Source organism: Corvus cornix, chromosome 9, assembly GCF_000738735.6.
Source record: "Corvus cornix cornix isolate S_Up_H32 chromosome 9, ASM73873v5, whole genome shotgun sequence".
Taxonomy (NCBI): domain Eukaryota; kingdom Metazoa; phylum Chordata; class Aves; order Passeriformes; family Corvidae; genus Corvus; species Corvus cornix.
The window spans coordinates 14,997,622-15,015,311 of NC_046339.1; the positions used below are offsets into that span (position 1 = coordinate 14,997,622).

Below are 17,690 nucleotides of genomic sequence, written 5' to 3' on the forward strand. Positions count from 1 at the left end.
GTGCTTTCTATTTATATAGTCTCTGTAAGAATACATAACCCTGCTTTGTGGAAACAGTTTTTTAAAGCGGTAAGGAAATGCTGAAAGCAAACACTTCTTAGGGCTTTTCTAAGGCGCCGAGCTGGGCCTGGGTTTGTGGCGGCTGCGGGGAGGGGACCGGGTCCCGCAGGGCGGGGACGGAGGTGCGAGGGCGCGGTCGCTGCTCCCCGGCCGCGCCGCCGCTTTGTTGGCCCGGGAGCTTTTGTTCGCAGGGGGAACGCGGAGCTAGGCCCGGGCAGGGTGCAGAGGCGGCCCTGGCCTCGTTCTGCCGCCGCCTCCTGCGCCGGGGCCGGACGTTCGGCAGCGCCCGCGGCGCTGAGCCCGCGGCGGGACTGAACTTTGCATCCCGACACGCAGCCCCGCCCGCGCCTCGCAGATAAGCGGCACGGCCGGCGGCGGCAGCCAGCGCGGCGCCGTGCGCTTTGTGTAAATACAGGCCTATAAATATTTATATAGTTGTATATTTATACACTTCGTACCACCCGGCAGCACCTGGGCACCACTGGGACAGGTGCGGCCGCCTAGAGCTGTCGCGGGGTTCGAACCCGCGGCCCTGATCCCTGACAGCGGCCGGCGCGAGCCGCGAGGGAAAGGCGGTGGCCGCTGGTCCCGGCCGGCCACGCCCTTCCGCCCCGCCCCCCTGGCTGCGGCCCCGCGGATTGGCGTGCGGTGTGTGTACACACACGGGCCCGAGCCAATGGCGCGGGGAGGGCGCCTGACGTCACGAGGCGCGGCGGCCAATGGGTGCTCCCGGCCGGCAGACGCCGCCAAGCTTGTGCGGGGGAGCAGGACCGGGCAGCGCTCGGCGCGGGGCGGGCGCGGGGGGGCGGCGGGGCCGGGCCGGGCCGGGCCGGGGGCGCTGCGGGCGCTGCTGCCGCCACGCACCGGGGGCCGCCGGGGGGTCCTGGCTCCGGGGCCTCCTCGCCAGCGGCGGGTGCGCGGCGCCGGCCCGGCCGAGAGGCGTCGTTGGCGCGGCGCGGCTGGATCGCTCCTTGCCGCGGCGGCTGCCAAGGGACCGTCGCCGTCTCGTCGCCTCAGCGCCGCTGTCTGGGCCCGGCCCGCGCCGCCGCCCGCCTTACCTTTCGTCCGTGGCCGGGCCTGCGGGTGAGCGGGGAGCTGGGAGCGGGTTTGGGGGGCTGTGAGGGGGGAAGGGCAGCGCCTTTCTTGAGCGATCAGCGGCCCCTGTGCCCCAGGCAGAGCGGTCCCGCCGCCCCTGCCGCCCCCTCCCCGGTGCCGCCGGGCAGCGCGGTCTCGCCCCCCTCTCCCCTCGTCCTCCTCGGTGCCTCATGCCGGGCGGGCGCCCTGGGCGGGCGGGAGCCGGTGCCCGACACCTGCGGGCGGGCCCGGGCGACGGTGACAGCCGGGGCGCCTCCTCCATTGTGGGGAGCGCTGGCGCGGCGGGGCTGGGCCGCGCCGGGGCTGTGCGGGTTGCGGAGCGAGCGGTGGCCCGGCCCCGGCCCCGGAGCGGGAAGGCACCGCCCGAGCTCCCGGCCCTGCTCGGTGGTGCTTGAACTTCGTGTCGGGGCGGTTCTGACCCGCGAGTCTTATCGGGAGAGGGTCAGTCCGGCACAACAACAACAAAACTTCCCTGCCTGCCGCTTCCTGGGAGTTACAGGCCTGCCCGGGATTCCAGCTGTAAAGGGCTCAGCGGCAGAGGTGAACCCAGTGTAAACACCGTTTGTTGGAGCTGAGAATACAAACAATAGGAGGAAAATATGGAATAAGCAAACATCCTTGAAATGTGGAAGAAAACCGCAAATGAGAACGTGTTCCCTCATTGAGTAAAGTGGGGATGCCGAGCAGTGTATCACAGCTTGTGCTGTACTCTTCTGGAGAAAGGACTTTGGGTTTCATTTTCTCTGTAAATTCTTGATTTGTCAGAGAAAATGAATAGTTTTAATTGATATGATATAGCATGCTGGGTAAAAAATTTTTACAAATTACTTCTTAGTCAATTTTCATAATTCTAAAAGCAGTTTAATTATTTTTATGACTCTTCATTAATATTGGTCACAGTGACTTTTTTTCCAACTACTATCACGAATGTAGCTTGATTATGTTGAGAGAAGATAGTAAAATGTTGGAGGTCGTATGGTGTTGTAACAAATTGCAACTTGATACAATCTTTGATTCAAAAATAATGTTATGCTGGTAAAAATGGATGTTGTTGAAAGAGAAATTAATAACTTTTCCTGATTTCTTTACTCTTCCCAAATTAACTTCAGTTCTTTTGATTATATTATATCCTGTCATACACAAAAAAGGATCTGTATAAGTGGGACAAAGACTGAGAGGACCAGTGTTACCGGGCAAATGCAGAACTGTGTTTCACAGCCCACATTTATGCCAATGTTGTGTATACTCAGAGATGGTTTTTATGCAGTGAAGTACTGAATTTCAGGAACTTCTGTTCAAAGTAATGTGTCAGGTGTTAAATATAGAACTTTGAAAAAACCTGGAAGACTAAGGAGAAGCTTGCATTATAGAAAAGACAAGACTTGGCAGGAGAGGTGGTCAAGAGAAAAAAAAAGGTCAAGTTCTACTTTGAAAAGTTTCTTACTGTGAAGTGTGTCTAGTGCCTCTAGAAGAGGACAGAGTAACAGGTCAAATGATTTAGTTCTACATTAGGGGAAAAAGTGAAAATTATTAAATATTAATAAGATTGTCTCATGGGTGAATTTAAGAGTGATCTTATATTACTGTCAAATTATTTGGCTTTCTTTTAACCACTTCATCTTTGAACAAAAATCACTATTGCAGCATAGCAAAAAGAATCCATTTGACTTGTAGGATCTTAATGTAATTAATTTTACAGAAAACACACCAGTGAGAGGACTGCTCTTTATTGCTCAGAGGGTTCTGACTGGCAGCCTCACTTTACAAAATGATCAGGTTCAGTTTTCAGAACAGCATCTTGGCAGCAGTTCTCCAATGTAAAAGGCTTAGGCCAAACAATCCAGCTGGGCAGCAGCAGTGCTGTTTTGCAGGGGATGTCAGTAGTACAGGAGAATTCTTTTATCTCTGTCTACTCTTGTCCATGTTGGACACCACTGTAGAGACCTCTGGTGCATCTGGACACACTTCTTGAACAGTTGTGAGCACCCTCCCAGTAAAGATGTTTCAGTAGCTTTGGCTAAACATGTTACAGGTTTAGTGAAGAAATAGGGACCAAAATTCCAGCTTTACATCCTCTTCAAGGGTTTATTATGTTACTTGGTTTAGATGTGCGGACCTTGTCACTGCGTCTTTGAAAGCTGAGTGTGAATCTCTAAAGGGAATATAAGAATAGTGACTTGCATGGTATGGGAGGGAAGCTGCTGCAGCCCATACTGTGTAGACAGTAATATTTAAATTCCTGCATCCTACTATGGAGCAAAATGAGTTCTAGCTATAGCCAGTCTAATTCAGTTCTTGGAATTCATTTCTTTTAATGTGCTACCTTAAAATAATGTTCTTAGGGCTGTCTTTAATAGGTGATAATTTCTTAAATTGTTTGCTTTTTCATTTTTTGGGTGTAATGATGTAAGACTTTCTCTGCTACCTTTCCAGTTGCATTCACCGTACATGACTCCTAATGAATCAACAGTAAATCTTAAAATAGGGAAAATTACCTGTCTGGTCTGGTGCAAGGAATTACACTTGTGGATTTTTTTGTGTATAAAGCCAAGAAACCACTGGAATCAGATGGGTTTGTCACAAAACTTTAGGTATTAGATGAAAAACAATCCCGATGTCTTGGGGTGGTGATAGTGCACATACCATGTTGGAGCTGAGAGCACAAATGCCTGTGGCAGGATCTGAGGACCCAGGGATATGCAAGGAAATATTGTAAAAGGTGCACGTGTGGTAGGGAGTTACAGTTTTATAACAGCTTCCTGGATTGATTCTTCATGTGTGTTTTGTAACATCCAGTACTAGAATGAAATGGATTCTTTTCCCCCCTATTATTTGATTTGTAGACTATGACTCTTTTGCAAGAATTTGAGGCAGTAGTAAGTGATCTTACTTTCATCGTTTCATTAAAGGAACTCCTTTGCTCCTTGGTCTGATTTCCGGTGTGCAGTGATAGTTTCCAGTAAAGGTTGTTACCGACTGTTCAACTTTACTTTTATGCTTTTCAATATTTATAGCATAAAAATCAATCTAAGCAAATCAAACTGCAGGCCTACAATAGTTCAGTTTGCAAGACCATTATCTATGTTAATATATTGTCATATACATAAATAGAATTGTAACAAAAGCACAGATTTTTAGAATATCATACTTCTAGTGAAATACAGAACAGTAATTAAATGAAAAGGGATGACGTTTGGAAATAATTCTTGATCCAGCTATTCACTTAGTACTGTTGAAGAAACTCTTTGCCTTTCAGAACATGGTTTGCAAAATCCACGGCCTACTGTGAAGCCATTTTTGAGGATGTTTGTCTTTACTGAAACCTGAAGTAACTTCTAGATTTTTGCAGCACTGACTTGGTTGCAAAATAATGCTTTAGCCAGTTTACGTCCAGTATTGGCTGTCACTATGGAGCCTAGAACCAAGCTGGGAAAAGATGAGTGTTTGCTTTTGTTAGTATGCTTGGTTGTGAACTGCAGCAATTCAGGTGTTGGCAGAGTTTCATTCTTTCTGACTTGATGATAATGTCTAAAAGAGAAGACAACTTGATTTTTGTTAGCTTCCCAGATCACTTAAGCATGAATTCTAGAAGGGGCTCCTTTAGAGGTGTATTTGAAGGCATTATCCGGAATTGTCACAGCACTGGGATCTTCCTGGTTTACAGCCAGGTTTTTCACAAAACTTCTAAATCTGCTGTTAATTAACATAACCTGTAGAAATAAGCCACTTTATAAAGGTGACGTTGTTTTGCGTGGTTTTGTGTTATTTCAGTCAGTGGGATGTGCCCTGACCACCAGGTTTTACACAAACAGTGGTCAGAGAAAGCAGTGATAGTAGCTGAGACTGTACTTCTATTCCTTGATTCTTTCCTAACAGTGAATGGAATGCCTGTATCCAAAACACAGAATTTTTGTTAACACCTATAGACCAAAATCCATTTGTGAATGTAATTCTGGTCTTGCAGCTTAATTTATATTTTCCTGTGGAGCCTAGGACATGCTCCTCTGTTTAGCAAGGCAGGTTTCTCCTGTTTCATCAGGTTCCTGTTGCTGCCAGATTTGTGTTGGTTTGGGTAGGAATAGCAAATGATTCAGTTGTGGCTTACAACCTCTTTAGTACTTTTCAACTGAGTCCCTCACTAACCTCTGTCAGGTGACTATAACATCTGGCTGGGTGTATGGGAAGGCTAATTTGATAGGAATTCATAATCCATTTACCCATGGGTGGTGTTAGCAAATGTGTTCTGTGTGAATAAGGGACCATTTTAATTTACTGTTTTGTTATTGCAAATTTCAGGGGGAAAAAAAAAAGAAAAAGTCAGTAAGAAATTAGCAGGTTGCAACAGGTACACACTTGTCTTTAAGGCTGTGAACTTCCAGTTGTATAGAAGAATTCTTCAGCTTGGTAGCAGGTATTATAATGACATTTGTGGGAACTAAAATCTTAAAGCCAATGTATCAGTAGTTGCTCATTAAGGCTTGTGAATGGCAATGCATTGACATACTATAAATCACTTGTGAACTCTAATGGTCATCCAAGAATTATGGTGGTAACATGACCAGTAATTATGGATGAGATTAGAAACTGCAAGTGAAAGTAAGCTTATGTCCTCAGAGTGACATAAGAAACCTATGTGTGCATGGGCTCTCCATTTCTTGGAAGGAAGGAGTTAGGTAACTTCCTTTTGTTATAAACTTGACCTTGAGATTTGAGAAATGTGAGAAATATATTTCTGTTCTCTTAAAGGTGCAATCAAATTATTGTAAACTTCAGTTTATTTAAAATTCAACTTAAAATGGCAAATGCATTCAAACTTTTTTTAGATCAATAAATTCATATATACAACTGATAAAATTTCAAGCTTTGTATTGATTTGGTAACAGAAGGCTTCCACACTCTGTCAAAGGCAAATTATTCATCCTGCTTCTTGCTGTATAAGAAATTGAGGAAGCTATGATCTGGAGACAAAAATATCCTCTTCCTAATGGAGTTTTGAAGCATGCACACACCCCAGTGAACTCTTCAAAAGCATGCAGTAGTCTTCGTATAAACAAACCATATCCAACTTCTTGTGACATTTCAATCCATAAGTAAATTTTGAGGGATCATAAATGCTTTTTTTCAGAAGTGGAATCATGGTGTGGTTCTGGAAACCAGACTGACCTGGTCAATCAGTGGGTCAAATCTGAGGGTTAGTCCTGTCCTGTGCACAGGCCTGGGTGTCCCCTGGAGCTGCAAGTGGGTTGCAGCATATGGAAAACTTTCTTCTACCCCCTTTCAGCCCCACTGTTGGAATTCTGACGGTATTAGAACTGAACTGGCTCGCTGGGGGGATGAGGTAGGAATGGGAGCTGTTGAGAGCATGCAGCATGGGGAAGGAGTGGAAGAAGTGGATAAAAGTGGAAGATCCCTTTTAGCAGTCTTGGCAGGGGTGGGATCTCAGAGCAGTGCAATATATTTCATGGAATTGTGCCCTTCAGGTAATTTTGTGTGCTGTAATCAGTATTTGTGAGCTTGTGAATCACCAAAAAAATCCCTTTTTGCCTTTGTACCAAATTATAATTAAAGAAGTATGAATTTTTTTGTAACCATTAGCCTTTGGTGAATACTGTCATAATCTTCAATCCATGCAAGAGTAGAGTTAAATAATGGCTTTAAAGTAGAGCAAAGCTTCTAGCAAACTATAAGGAAAATTGAAGAAATATCTACCAAGTCTTCATCATCAAGTTTTTTGTCACACTATAACTTGGTGATCTTTAATTAAATGCAAATGTAAAATTATTTTCAGTTCATTGGATGTTGAGATCCTTCCAGCTGTGAGGTGTAGACAAAAGTATATCTCAGCAGTGTAGTTAAACTTTTCCGTATATTGTCAATGCAGTGATAATTCTGGAAATTATAAAATATCAAAATTAAAACTTACAAAACCAGATTAGTATCTAGAGCATTCTCTGATGTGCCATGCAGTGTATGAGCTGGTGGTAGCAAGAAGCTGGTGTGAAGTCTCAGTGGTCAAAAAGATGCTTTTTTCAGTTGAGCTTAATTGAAAGAGGAGCCAGTGTATTATTGGCAATGCACAGAAACCATCTTACCAAGGTATTTTGCAGTCATCACATAGATCACTATATTTTTTTCAAATGTCAATCCATTGTGAAAATGAAATTTCTTAAGGCAAAAATGTTTGTGAAAATACAGTGTGCTGTTTCCTCTGAAAGGAAGTTGTGCCTGCCTCTTTCCACGGCGGCAGCAGACTCCCAAGGTTGTGCCCTGTATAGTAGTCAGCTATGGGCCAGGAGCCTAGTGAGAGAACAAAAAATGAGCTTATAGAATAGATTGTCTGCTTGAAAAAACCTGCAGCTAAATTTCTGTTAATTCTAAATTAATCTTGGTAGTGATGAAAGTTGTCTATAAAACTCAAAAAGACATTTTGATCACGCTGTAAGTGCTGCATGAATGTTACCCGCTGTTCTGATGTCAGGCCCTACATACTTTATCTTGAATGACAGTAAGCTGGTTTGGGGAGTTAAAAGAGCCTGCAAAGGTTCAAGTGCTTGGGAATTATTCCACATTTAATGTAAAGTTCTCCTTATTTGGACAATAAGAGACATACTTCACCTCACTGATTTTGAAATAAGCCATGAGTGCTGCTCCTATTCTTAGACGTGTAGTTTAGTGCTGATACTGGCATTGAGCGTGTCTAAGAACATGCCTAAGAAACTGAGTCCCTTGAGGGAAGGAGTATCCAGTTCCAGGTTGCTGGAACTGGGGTCTCAGCACTGTCAGGACTGGACAAGCAGCAGAACTTGAGGGTCAGCAGTGCAGTTAAGTGAATGGAGATTTTGAGGACTTTCAGCTAGGAGAGAGTTTGGATCCAGCTTTGGATTTTCTGCCCTTGTCATGTGTTCTTCTCATTCAGACCTGTCTTCATCCCTGGGATTCAGGATATTCAGTAGCCTCCATCAATAGTGCTTTTGCTATATATGTACATATGTACATATATATATATGTACAACAGGTATAGTCATATAATATGTACACTGATAGTCATATAATAAGTACAACAGTGAGAGTAAATACAGCAAACAGTGGGAGTAATGGGGATGTAGCATTTGGGATTGAGTCCGAGAGTACTGAATGGGATCCAAGCCACTTGTTGCCTCAGTATTTGCTACATGAAGTCCTTAAGGGGACATTTTTCCTGACATGCTTTTAGCAAACCACACAGGTTGGTGATTCTCCCTTACGGAGATGAAGTGCTACAGTTTATACTCATTGAACTTGCACAAAGGCCTCATCTGTTTTTCCTGGTTTTTTGTACTGTGTAAACTTCAGTCATAGTAACTGCTGTTGCCAGGAGGTGTTAGTTAATTTTTTCTGATGATACACTGGCATTTTGCTCAATCATAACTACCAGATGAGATCTTCACTTTCAAATTAGGTTCACGTGGTTTTATCTTTCGTTTGCATCTCAGTTCAAAGCAGTCATCCTCGTTTCCTTTTTGTGTCATACAGTTGGGAGAACTTCTGTGCTTTGGTTTCATAGGCTGCAGCCTTTTAAGTCAAGTAAAGGTGATTAAACAATGACAGTTTTAAACTGACTACTCTTCTCAAATTATTTTATTTTGTTAAAAACTCATAATATCATTCAGTGATCAAGTCACTTAGATTTCCTTTGTTCAGTCTCTCTAATCACCTTGTCTGTTATCTACTAGGACTTTTTTGAAGGCATACAATTGCTCACAGTGAAAGCTGGAAAAATAAGTTGTTATACCTGCGAGACCTTCATCATACACATCATGGTGGGAGTTCCTTTCAAATGCTTCCTTAGAGCTACTTTCTAACGTTATTTTCAAAATAAAAATTACTGTGTGATAGCTGAAGGTGGTGATGTATTTTCCATCCTCTGTGTGTGACTTGTTGAATAAACACCTTGGTTGGCTTTTTTGAAGAGCTTCATTGAGTGACAAGCTGGATGTTATATCGTATTCCTGTCTCTGGAGTGTACAGGCTAAGTTAATTTCTTGTCTACGTACATAAAGGATAAAACTAGGACTAAATCATCTGAAGAAGACTCAGGAAAAAAGTTGACAAATCAATGGAATCTGCTCAGAGGGATGCAAAATCTGTAATTTAAATGTCAGAAATTTGATAAGAAAGTTGTATTTCTGTTTTGTGGGATACTGGGAAATTATTCTGACTAGTACATACAGGTATTTTCACTAAAATTGTTTTTTTTTAATCTCAGTTTATTCTAAAAGGAGTTAGACATTGAAATGGTTTTAGGAACAAGATGGAGAAACACTTCCTGGGAACAGGTGGATTTCTGATAAGTACTTCATAATTTTGAAATTTTACTGGTCTGAAAACTGAGACACACTGAAGGAGCATATGTGTAACAGGTGGTCTAAGCATGTAGATGCTGTGCATAAATTAGTGGTTTAAAACTGAGCCTGTACAGATTAATAAGGAGTCTTTTTTGTTACTGCTGTCTTCTGAAATCAGTCTTGTAATACCATAGCTTGAAATTTAGTACTATGGAGAGGGGTATGAAGAGTATAAATTACTTTCTTGTGAAAAGGCTGGTGTTATACAGGTTTCTATGTCTTGAAACTGATCACACTTTCCTCTTAGCTGACCCAGTTACCTGGAATAATTTTCACTTTGCAATACTGTTTACCACGTAAATGAAAAAAAAGCACTCCTTAGTGATGATGAAAATCATTCTAGTATACTAAAATATCTTTTTTTTTTTTCTATGCATTCCATAAAGACTTTGCATCATAACAATTTAGGTAATTGTTCCACTAGTTGTCTTCATTTGTAGATGTTTAGTACTGATGTAATACTTAAATAAATGACACTTTCTGTTGGGAACTGGCCTCTGGCACTGAGGAGGATCTTTGCATGGTGTTGATCTATGTGAAGGTGTGATTTTAAGTACTAAAAAAATTTTAGAAGAAAAACCAGGATAAGTTTGGTAAAGCAGAGAACAGACTGTTATGTTGTCTTAGAGGGGTGATTTAAAAAAAAAACTTTGGACAATAGATAGAAAATGAACATAAGAAGGAATGTAATGTTATTCTGCAGGTAACTGTTTCCTGTTTTGCACTGTTTGTTGCACTGGAATTCAGCTTCAGTATCACCAAAACTTTAGAATAGATCTGGCTTTTAACTTGTAGCGAGAATAGGTACAAATAAAACTCCTGGACTGTTTTGCTGTAGCTAGAGCTTGATTACCTGGGCTTTTGTAAATTTAATGCTCAAACTGTCTTTTTAATGTCAGTGGCATAAGTGATTAGGAAATATGTTCTAGAAGAAGCTGCAACTCAGAGTTTACAAAGTGAGACAGTTTGGTTGGCTCCTTGTACTGTATAATATGTGACCAAAAGGCAAAATTATGGGAGTGGGTTATAAACCAAGGCTTAGCTTGTGAAGGGACAAAGGTAGTTCAAATACAGCAGTCTTCGTGTCTCATGTGCTCTGGGCTCTGAACCTGTCTTTATGCAGCTTCATTTCAGTAGAAACCAGCTAAAGAACAAAAAAGGTTGAGTTTTATCTTTTTCAATTTGTGTGGTGCAAGCACATGCAGCAATTGGGGATGAAGAGAATCTCCATTTTGAGGCCATCTGTGTCAGTTCTTTTGTCTGAACCTGACAAGAGGTCATGGCAGATGGTGGGGTCACAAAGTCTGGCTTCTCGGGCTTGACAAAATGTGTTCATAAAGCTGGAAGAATACCAACTGTTCATACTGGCTGAAGAACATTGTGGCAAAAGACTGTAATAGTTTATGGACAATACCTTCTGGATCACTAAGCTTGACAGCAAATAACTTGTCAAAGATGAACCTAGTTTGCTTATGTGTAAATGAGTTAAAACTGCTTAGCAAATGTGTTCTTAACTACATTTTATTTCAGTAAATTACTTGTAAAGCCTCTTAAAGAAAGAGAGGGAGGTCAGACTACAATATCAATTTTGGCCAGAGCTCCAGATGATGTATTTGGAGAGTTCATCTGGAAGGGTGAGAAATGTGGAAAAAGAACAGGCACAAAGATCATAATTTTCAGATGCATTGCAAGGATTCAGTATTTGCTCTTTGCCATGACCTCTGTAGCTGTTATGACTTCAGGTTTCAAGGTTACTACCAGATCCAGTAGCCCCTTTCCCCAGGATGGGAATAGATACCTCTTAGTAGTATCTTCTCTGAAGCCAGAGAAAAATTCTTAGTATTTTCTTGGATGTTTTGTGGTGAAACTAAAATGTACAAGTTTTCACAGGAGAATGTCTTAGTAGAATTGTGTGGTGTTCACATGCTGGAGTAACTGCTTAATTATGGCTTAATATGGCAATAAAGGGAGGCACTAAGGAAGATAAGTACAACTCAGTCAACACGAAGTGGAGGACACCTCTAAGTTGAATAAAATGGTTTTCCTCTAACAGTTTAATTGATATGATATCAGAATAAACCAAGAAATGTATAGAAACAGCCTAGAATTTAAAATTCCCCTGGGTTGTCCAGAACTACTAAAGCAGTGATGGGATGTGATGGTAGAGTTCCTCATTAGTTACACACACTACTGAAACAATCCCTGGCACTTTCCTGAAGACATGAAGACATTGGCCATTCTCAAACTTCACATAGGTTAAAATACAGAGGAAATGTCATGAATTGCACCCTGCTTTTGTAGCTGGTGAGTTCTGCTGTAAATGGTCATGAGTCTTATTTGATAAGTAGCTGATGTGTTTTCCTAATTTTACTGAATTTATTTCCACACTTGAAAGTGTGAGCAGTTCTCTCTCTCTTATTCATCCAAATGCAATTCAAATGTCTTTTGTAGTCCATTTTTTAACTGCTAGTAGTACTTAGAAAGTACTTTCACAGTACTTAAACATTTTGTCAAGTAAATTCTATCTTTAAAATGGTTTGTACTGACTGTGTTGATTTGTAACTTTTCTTCTGTTTTCTGTTAGACTTGTGGAAGCTTTCATTTAAAAAATAAGTCACTTTAAAGTATTTTTTCGTATACCAAAATTTTTGTCTTTTCCTGGAATTCTAATATTATAATTCTAACTACACAAGTTTAATTTAAAAGCATGAAAATATTTAAAAGATGAGGTAGAGCTGAATTGTTTTTTTCTTGTGCGTTTCCTAAAAATTCTGAATGTTTTCTGTATGTATACGGTTCATTAAAAGCTTTCTCTGTTGTTGGTGGCTAAAGAGACAGTGGAGAGAAGTAATTCACTTCAATTTTTAAAGCCAATCTGCATTAGATGCAAAAGATTGCATGGTTTTAATTACAAAACTTTAGTAATGATATAACATGGTTTACTAGCACAATAATGTAGCTAGGCCTTGATGTAAGTTGGGCCTTTATATATAGGATTTCATCTCTGCCTGTTCCAAGCAATGTATATTTTTAGTATCTGCAAAACATGAATATTGTGGTAATTATTTTATCAAAAGCTTGGCTTTCAAATAAGATATTTCATTAACTTTCTTACAGGATGTTCATTTTAAAGATTCTGTGAAGATGAAAAGGGATATCTTATGGCTTTATGAAGTATAAAGCAATACTGCCTGACATGACGGCAAAAAATGTAAGTATAACTCTTCAACATGTGTTACTTTTCATATTGGCATTCTGCCTGTCACTTCTGACTTCCAGAATTTTATGGACAAATACAAGAAATCAAACACAAAGACCTTCAAATTAAAAAATCTTGTGTGATTTTTGTATACCACAAATGTATACCTCATCATCTTTTGTAATATTTTGATAAACTTAGACTGATTAGAAGCTTTTTAAACATGTGGAGTTTACTCAGTTGTGGGTCAGGTCGATAACTGAGGCAATGCTTTATGCTGTTTTCGTATTGATCCTTCCAGGTCCCTTCCAACTTGAGATATTCTGTGAGTCTGTGATTCCTCTCACATTGCTCCAAACTTAGCTGAAAGCTGCTCATCTTGTTTAACCTTCTCACCTTTGCACCTGTGTAAAATCCTTCTACTGAGTCTGAGTCTCAAATCTCAAGAAAGAATAGAAAGACTGCATATTACTTTGCTAATGTTGGTACACTCCTGGTATCTAGAAGACTGAAGGCCTTCTTCTTTGTTTGCTCATTAACCATCCTGTAGAGGTGTCTCGGGGCTCTGTATTTGACTCCTCTATCCTGTGTTCTGAGGAAGCTTATGAAATGTCTTAACATCCTGACCTTAATTTTTTGCCTAATTAGCTGTGCTTCCTGAGGTAGACAGTTTGTATAGAGAACAGTTCTGATTAAGCCTGGTGATCAGTGAATTGAGTATGACTTTGGGCCCTGGGCAATTTGCCTTTTGACTGCCTTTGACAGGGCATCCTGCAGTCTAGTTAAATCTGAGCAGGTTTAGGAACCAACACCACCAAAGGAGTGCCCCACAGTAAAAGTGCAGGTAGCCTAGGATGGTGCTCTGTTCAGTAGCTGCAAAAGGTTTTGTGCATACTGGGTTAGATTGCTGCCAAGGACATAGTTTGGTTAAATTAATTCTCGAGTGTTGGAAATTTCTGTTTGCTTTATTAATAGCTTCATTTGGTGTGTAGTTCCAGGCTTCGAGGTGTCTTATATCTCACTTTTTGATTCAAGCTTACCAAGACACAAAATAAATTGATGTGTATATTCAAAGCCCTTTGCTTATTATTTCATAGGTCATATTCAACTCTAGTACAAATAAGCAATTCTACTGATGTACAGGGACAGCTGCACAAATCCAGGTCATTTGTGGCTTTGACCTTTTGTTCGATGCAGTCAAAGGATAAATACCAATCCCAGTAAAATCCCTGAAGTGTTGTGTAATAGTCATAGAGTGGCATGGGTTGGAAGGGATTTCAGGAGGCCATCTACTCTGGTGCTTTGTGCAAAGCTCTGACACTGGAACCCAGTTGCTTGGTGCTTTGTTCAGAGCTCCATCAGGGCTTTGGGTTTTGAAGATCTCTGAGGACAGTTGTGAGATTCAGTCTGGGTAACCTACTCTTGTGCTGAATATAGAAATATGATTTTGTTGTTTACTTCAATGCTGTGGTTACTTTAGAGAAGAAATATTTTATTGGTATGCGTGCTTTGAAATTTTGCATATCAAACTCATGCAAACCTAGTCAGATACCTAATAAGTACGGGTTTATTGTAATAAAAATCAGCTACTGTGGTGCAGATGAATGTAGGACTCAGTTTTCATGTTTACCTGTTCATGTGGGGGTCATATGCTTTCTGTCCTTATTGGTAGCACTTCTTTGGGTTTTCCCAACCTTGGTTACGCAGAATTGCACACTCAGGGCAATAGTGTCAGCCCTGGTGTTTCCTGATGCTGTTAGAAGGCCATAATGCTTCTGAATTTGCAGAGTTGCAGGGTTTAGTTTCTGTATATATCTGGGGGTTTCTGCAGGTCAAAACCTGTTTCAATGTAAGGTAGTGTTTTACAGTGTCAGAAATGGTTTAGTGATCTGCAGAGTGAGTTGAGGGAGACAGCTTTTCTTGTGAGAGTATTTCCATCTTTTTTCCTATATGTTGAAGGATCAAGTAAAGAAAACTTTAAACTACTGGAATTTGGGCATCTTCCAGGAAACTCTTGAAGGGCACATATCTTCTGTCAAATGTGCACAGCAGGAAGCTGCCATGTCTGCGTTCTGAAATCACTGCCCCTCAGCTGGGCACGTCTGTGCTCCTGCTGCATCACAGGCACGTGCAGCTATGGCTGAAAAGGCTTTTCATCTTGCAAGAAGCTGTGTTGAACAACCTTCTGCCCAAGGAAGCTTGTGCTCCAAGCACGTGCCAGGATGTAGATTGAATGTGTATGCAAGAGGAATAACGTTCCCCATCGCTGTTTTTCCTTCCTGACTTTTTGAGTGTGTGGTAGGAAAATTATCCAGGCTGGGCTCACTGCTCATTTTCTTTAAATGCAGGACCCTTTCTGGTATCTGCTTGTGGAATATTGTTTATGGGTAATTTGACCTTCTTTAGAAAACTAATCCAACCAAAGAAGCTATGAATAATAAAATGTTGAATAAAAGTTACATATTCTCTTGGGAAAGAGGTGTTCATGTGCTTACCATATACATTGTACCCAGATGTAATTCAAATCACCCTGTCGAGTTGGGTTATTTCATTCTTTGCTTATATGATAAAATGTGTTTTTCTTGCCTGTTTTGTATCTCCTTTCCCATCTGTCCTTCAGGTAAGAAGACACCAAAACAGTACTAACAAATGGAGAAAAAAATGAGCAAATTCTCATCGTAAACTTATTTTTAGTTTAGTTTACCCAAACAAATTTTTAGTTTCAGTACTCAAACAAATGATTAACATGACTTAAGCAGATTTTTTGAATGAGACTGTTAGTTTTGATTGTGAAGTTATTTGTCACTGCTTCTCAAAGGGTGGCTGTCTTGCCATAGGTCAGGGCAGTTAAATGGCTGCAATAGTTCTCCTTTCACATGTCAGCATGGAAGAAAGTTTAACTGCTGAGGTTGGTCACAGAGATTTGCCCAGCCGAGCAGTAGAGAAGGCTGGCAAGCTACAAGAGCTGCTCATGGCAGTTGGCCCCATCCAAGACTCTGATTGTGACTCTTTTTCTTCTTTCCCCTCACCCTGTTTGGAAGCTTAGTCACCTAATAGGAAAGGCAAACAAACCTCAAAGATAGTTAGGAGTATGCAAAGGCCTGCCAAATCCTTTCTTCATCTTCTGTCATGGCTGGATTCCTTGTGCTGCAGATGGACAGACGCAGCAGTCCAGCTCCTGCCATGCTGAGTAATCCAGACACTCTGGGCCAGTGTTAAAAAGCAGAAATATCACACGAGCAGAACAAAAAGTAACAAATGATACCAGTTAAGCATAGGATTGTTTGCTGGTTTCAGTTTAGCAGTTGTTACGGTACAAGATTCCCAAAAGCAGTGGGTGGTCTGTCTCAGATAACAACATGGCCTGGGATCTCTTGAGGACTGAGATGGAATCCTACAAAGGTCTTGTGCTGCAGTATCGTAATGTTGCATCACACATTGCTGCTTCTGAGGGCTTAGTTGGGATCATTCTTCTGCAAGGGAAACAAATTCCTTTAGATCTGCCACATTTCTCACTTAAGTTCTCATGAAATTCAAGTTGGTTGTCAAGCTCTTCTAAACTTAGATACAAAGATTATAAAATTGAGAAAAGTGCTACTCTTTATAAATGTGCTGCTAGGACCATTGTAATGAAAAGAATGTATTTCTGTGCAAACTGAAATTTTGCAATTTTGTGTCATTTGGATCACTGAAGTATGACATACACACAAAAAAAACCCCCTCAAGTACTTTGTTGCATTTCCTTCTAAATCTTTCAAGAGTTAAACGTAAAAGTTAGAATTTTCATTCTGTCACTGCATATGTACATCGTCTTTAGTGTTTGAGTAAAACACTGATCTGACTCAATAGGGAAATGTACGGTTGTAAATCTAGAGCTGAATGTTTAACTGTGAACAAATTTCAGTGCTGTCTTGGAAGATGTTCTTTGTAATTCTTATCCATTCTCTTGGAATGAGTTGAGGCCTGTAAACTAACTTGATCTTCATCCCTGTGGACCCCTGTTCTTTCTCTGAATTTAAAATTTCTCCCATTTGTGTTGTTCTAGTTGCTGCAGAGGCAGGCAGGGGTCCTGGGGAGAAGCTGACACTGTTGTTTGTGTGTTGTGGTGTGATCCAGCAGTGCTGCCTCTTCCCTCCCCTTGGCTGGGTGCTGGAATGGCCTTGCAGTGCTTTACACTGTGCAATTACTAACCTCACCAACCTCTCGGTTAAACATCTCCTTGAGAATACATCTTCAGTGTAAGGAACCACAGTGGGCCCTTACCACACGAGCTTTCCTTGTGCCCAAGCACCCGGGAGGAGGGATCCTAGAATGCTGCTCTTTTCTGTGTGGATCTGCTACCAAGCCGTGCTAGGAGACGTTTTGCGTTTGCTTTCATGTCTTCCTCCCTTCGCCCTGCTCCAATCCGGGCGTTCTCGCTCGGGCGCTCCCCAGCCCCGCTGCATCGCTGCTGCACCGCTGCCACCTGCTGGGAGACAGCCCGGGAATGGAAGGGAAAATGGGACACCTCTCTTTCGACACAGCCTCTGGGGATACACCACAACAGCCCAAGCGTCTGAGAGTGTAGGAGAGTCTAGTTGGGTGTGCCAGGAAAGGCAGGAAAGATCAAGTCTGATACTGACAATGCTTGAGATAAACTGAGGAACTGTACTGAGCATCTCCAAGGGCTTGTTTATAGAAGCACATAACTGAGCTCGTTTGGGCAGTGTTTTACAATCAGAGTACTGCAGAAACAGTTGATCTTCTTACGTGTCTCCTGATGGGGAAAAAACCGTAATAGAAGTATTTTCAAGAGTTTGTCATGATGCTGTGTGTGGATTTTCCCCTACAAAAATTATTTGCTGAATCCAAGGCCTCTAATCAGAATTGAGAGACTGAATGCTTACATTTGGAATTCTTTTGTCCTGCATAGTTTATTTTAGTTATGTTACTACTGTTTAATTGGCCTAAAA

General features: G+C 41.6%; 1 protein-coding gene across 4 annotated transcripts in view; it reads left to right on the forward strand.

Annotated features, from left to right (window-relative positions):
• Positions 1–977: 977 nt before the first annotated feature.
• The window catches only part of TFDP2 (transcription factor Dp-2), a 57,199-nt gene continuing 40,486 nt past the window's right edge, over positions 978–17,690 (forward strand). For 3 of the 4 annotated variants that reach the window (XM_039556723.1, XM_039556725.1, XM_039556726.1), the window contains exons 1-2: positions 979–1,143; positions 12,657–12,750. In XM_039556723.1, the coding sequence (XP_039412657.1) occupies positions 12,709–12,750 (42 nt within the window). In that variant the 5' untranslated portion in view covers positions 979–1,143; positions 12,657–12,708. Of the gene's footprint in view, positions 1,144–12,656; positions 12,751–17,690 lie in introns of all 4 variants that reach the window. The other variant, XM_039556724.1, reaches the window with a different exon arrangement.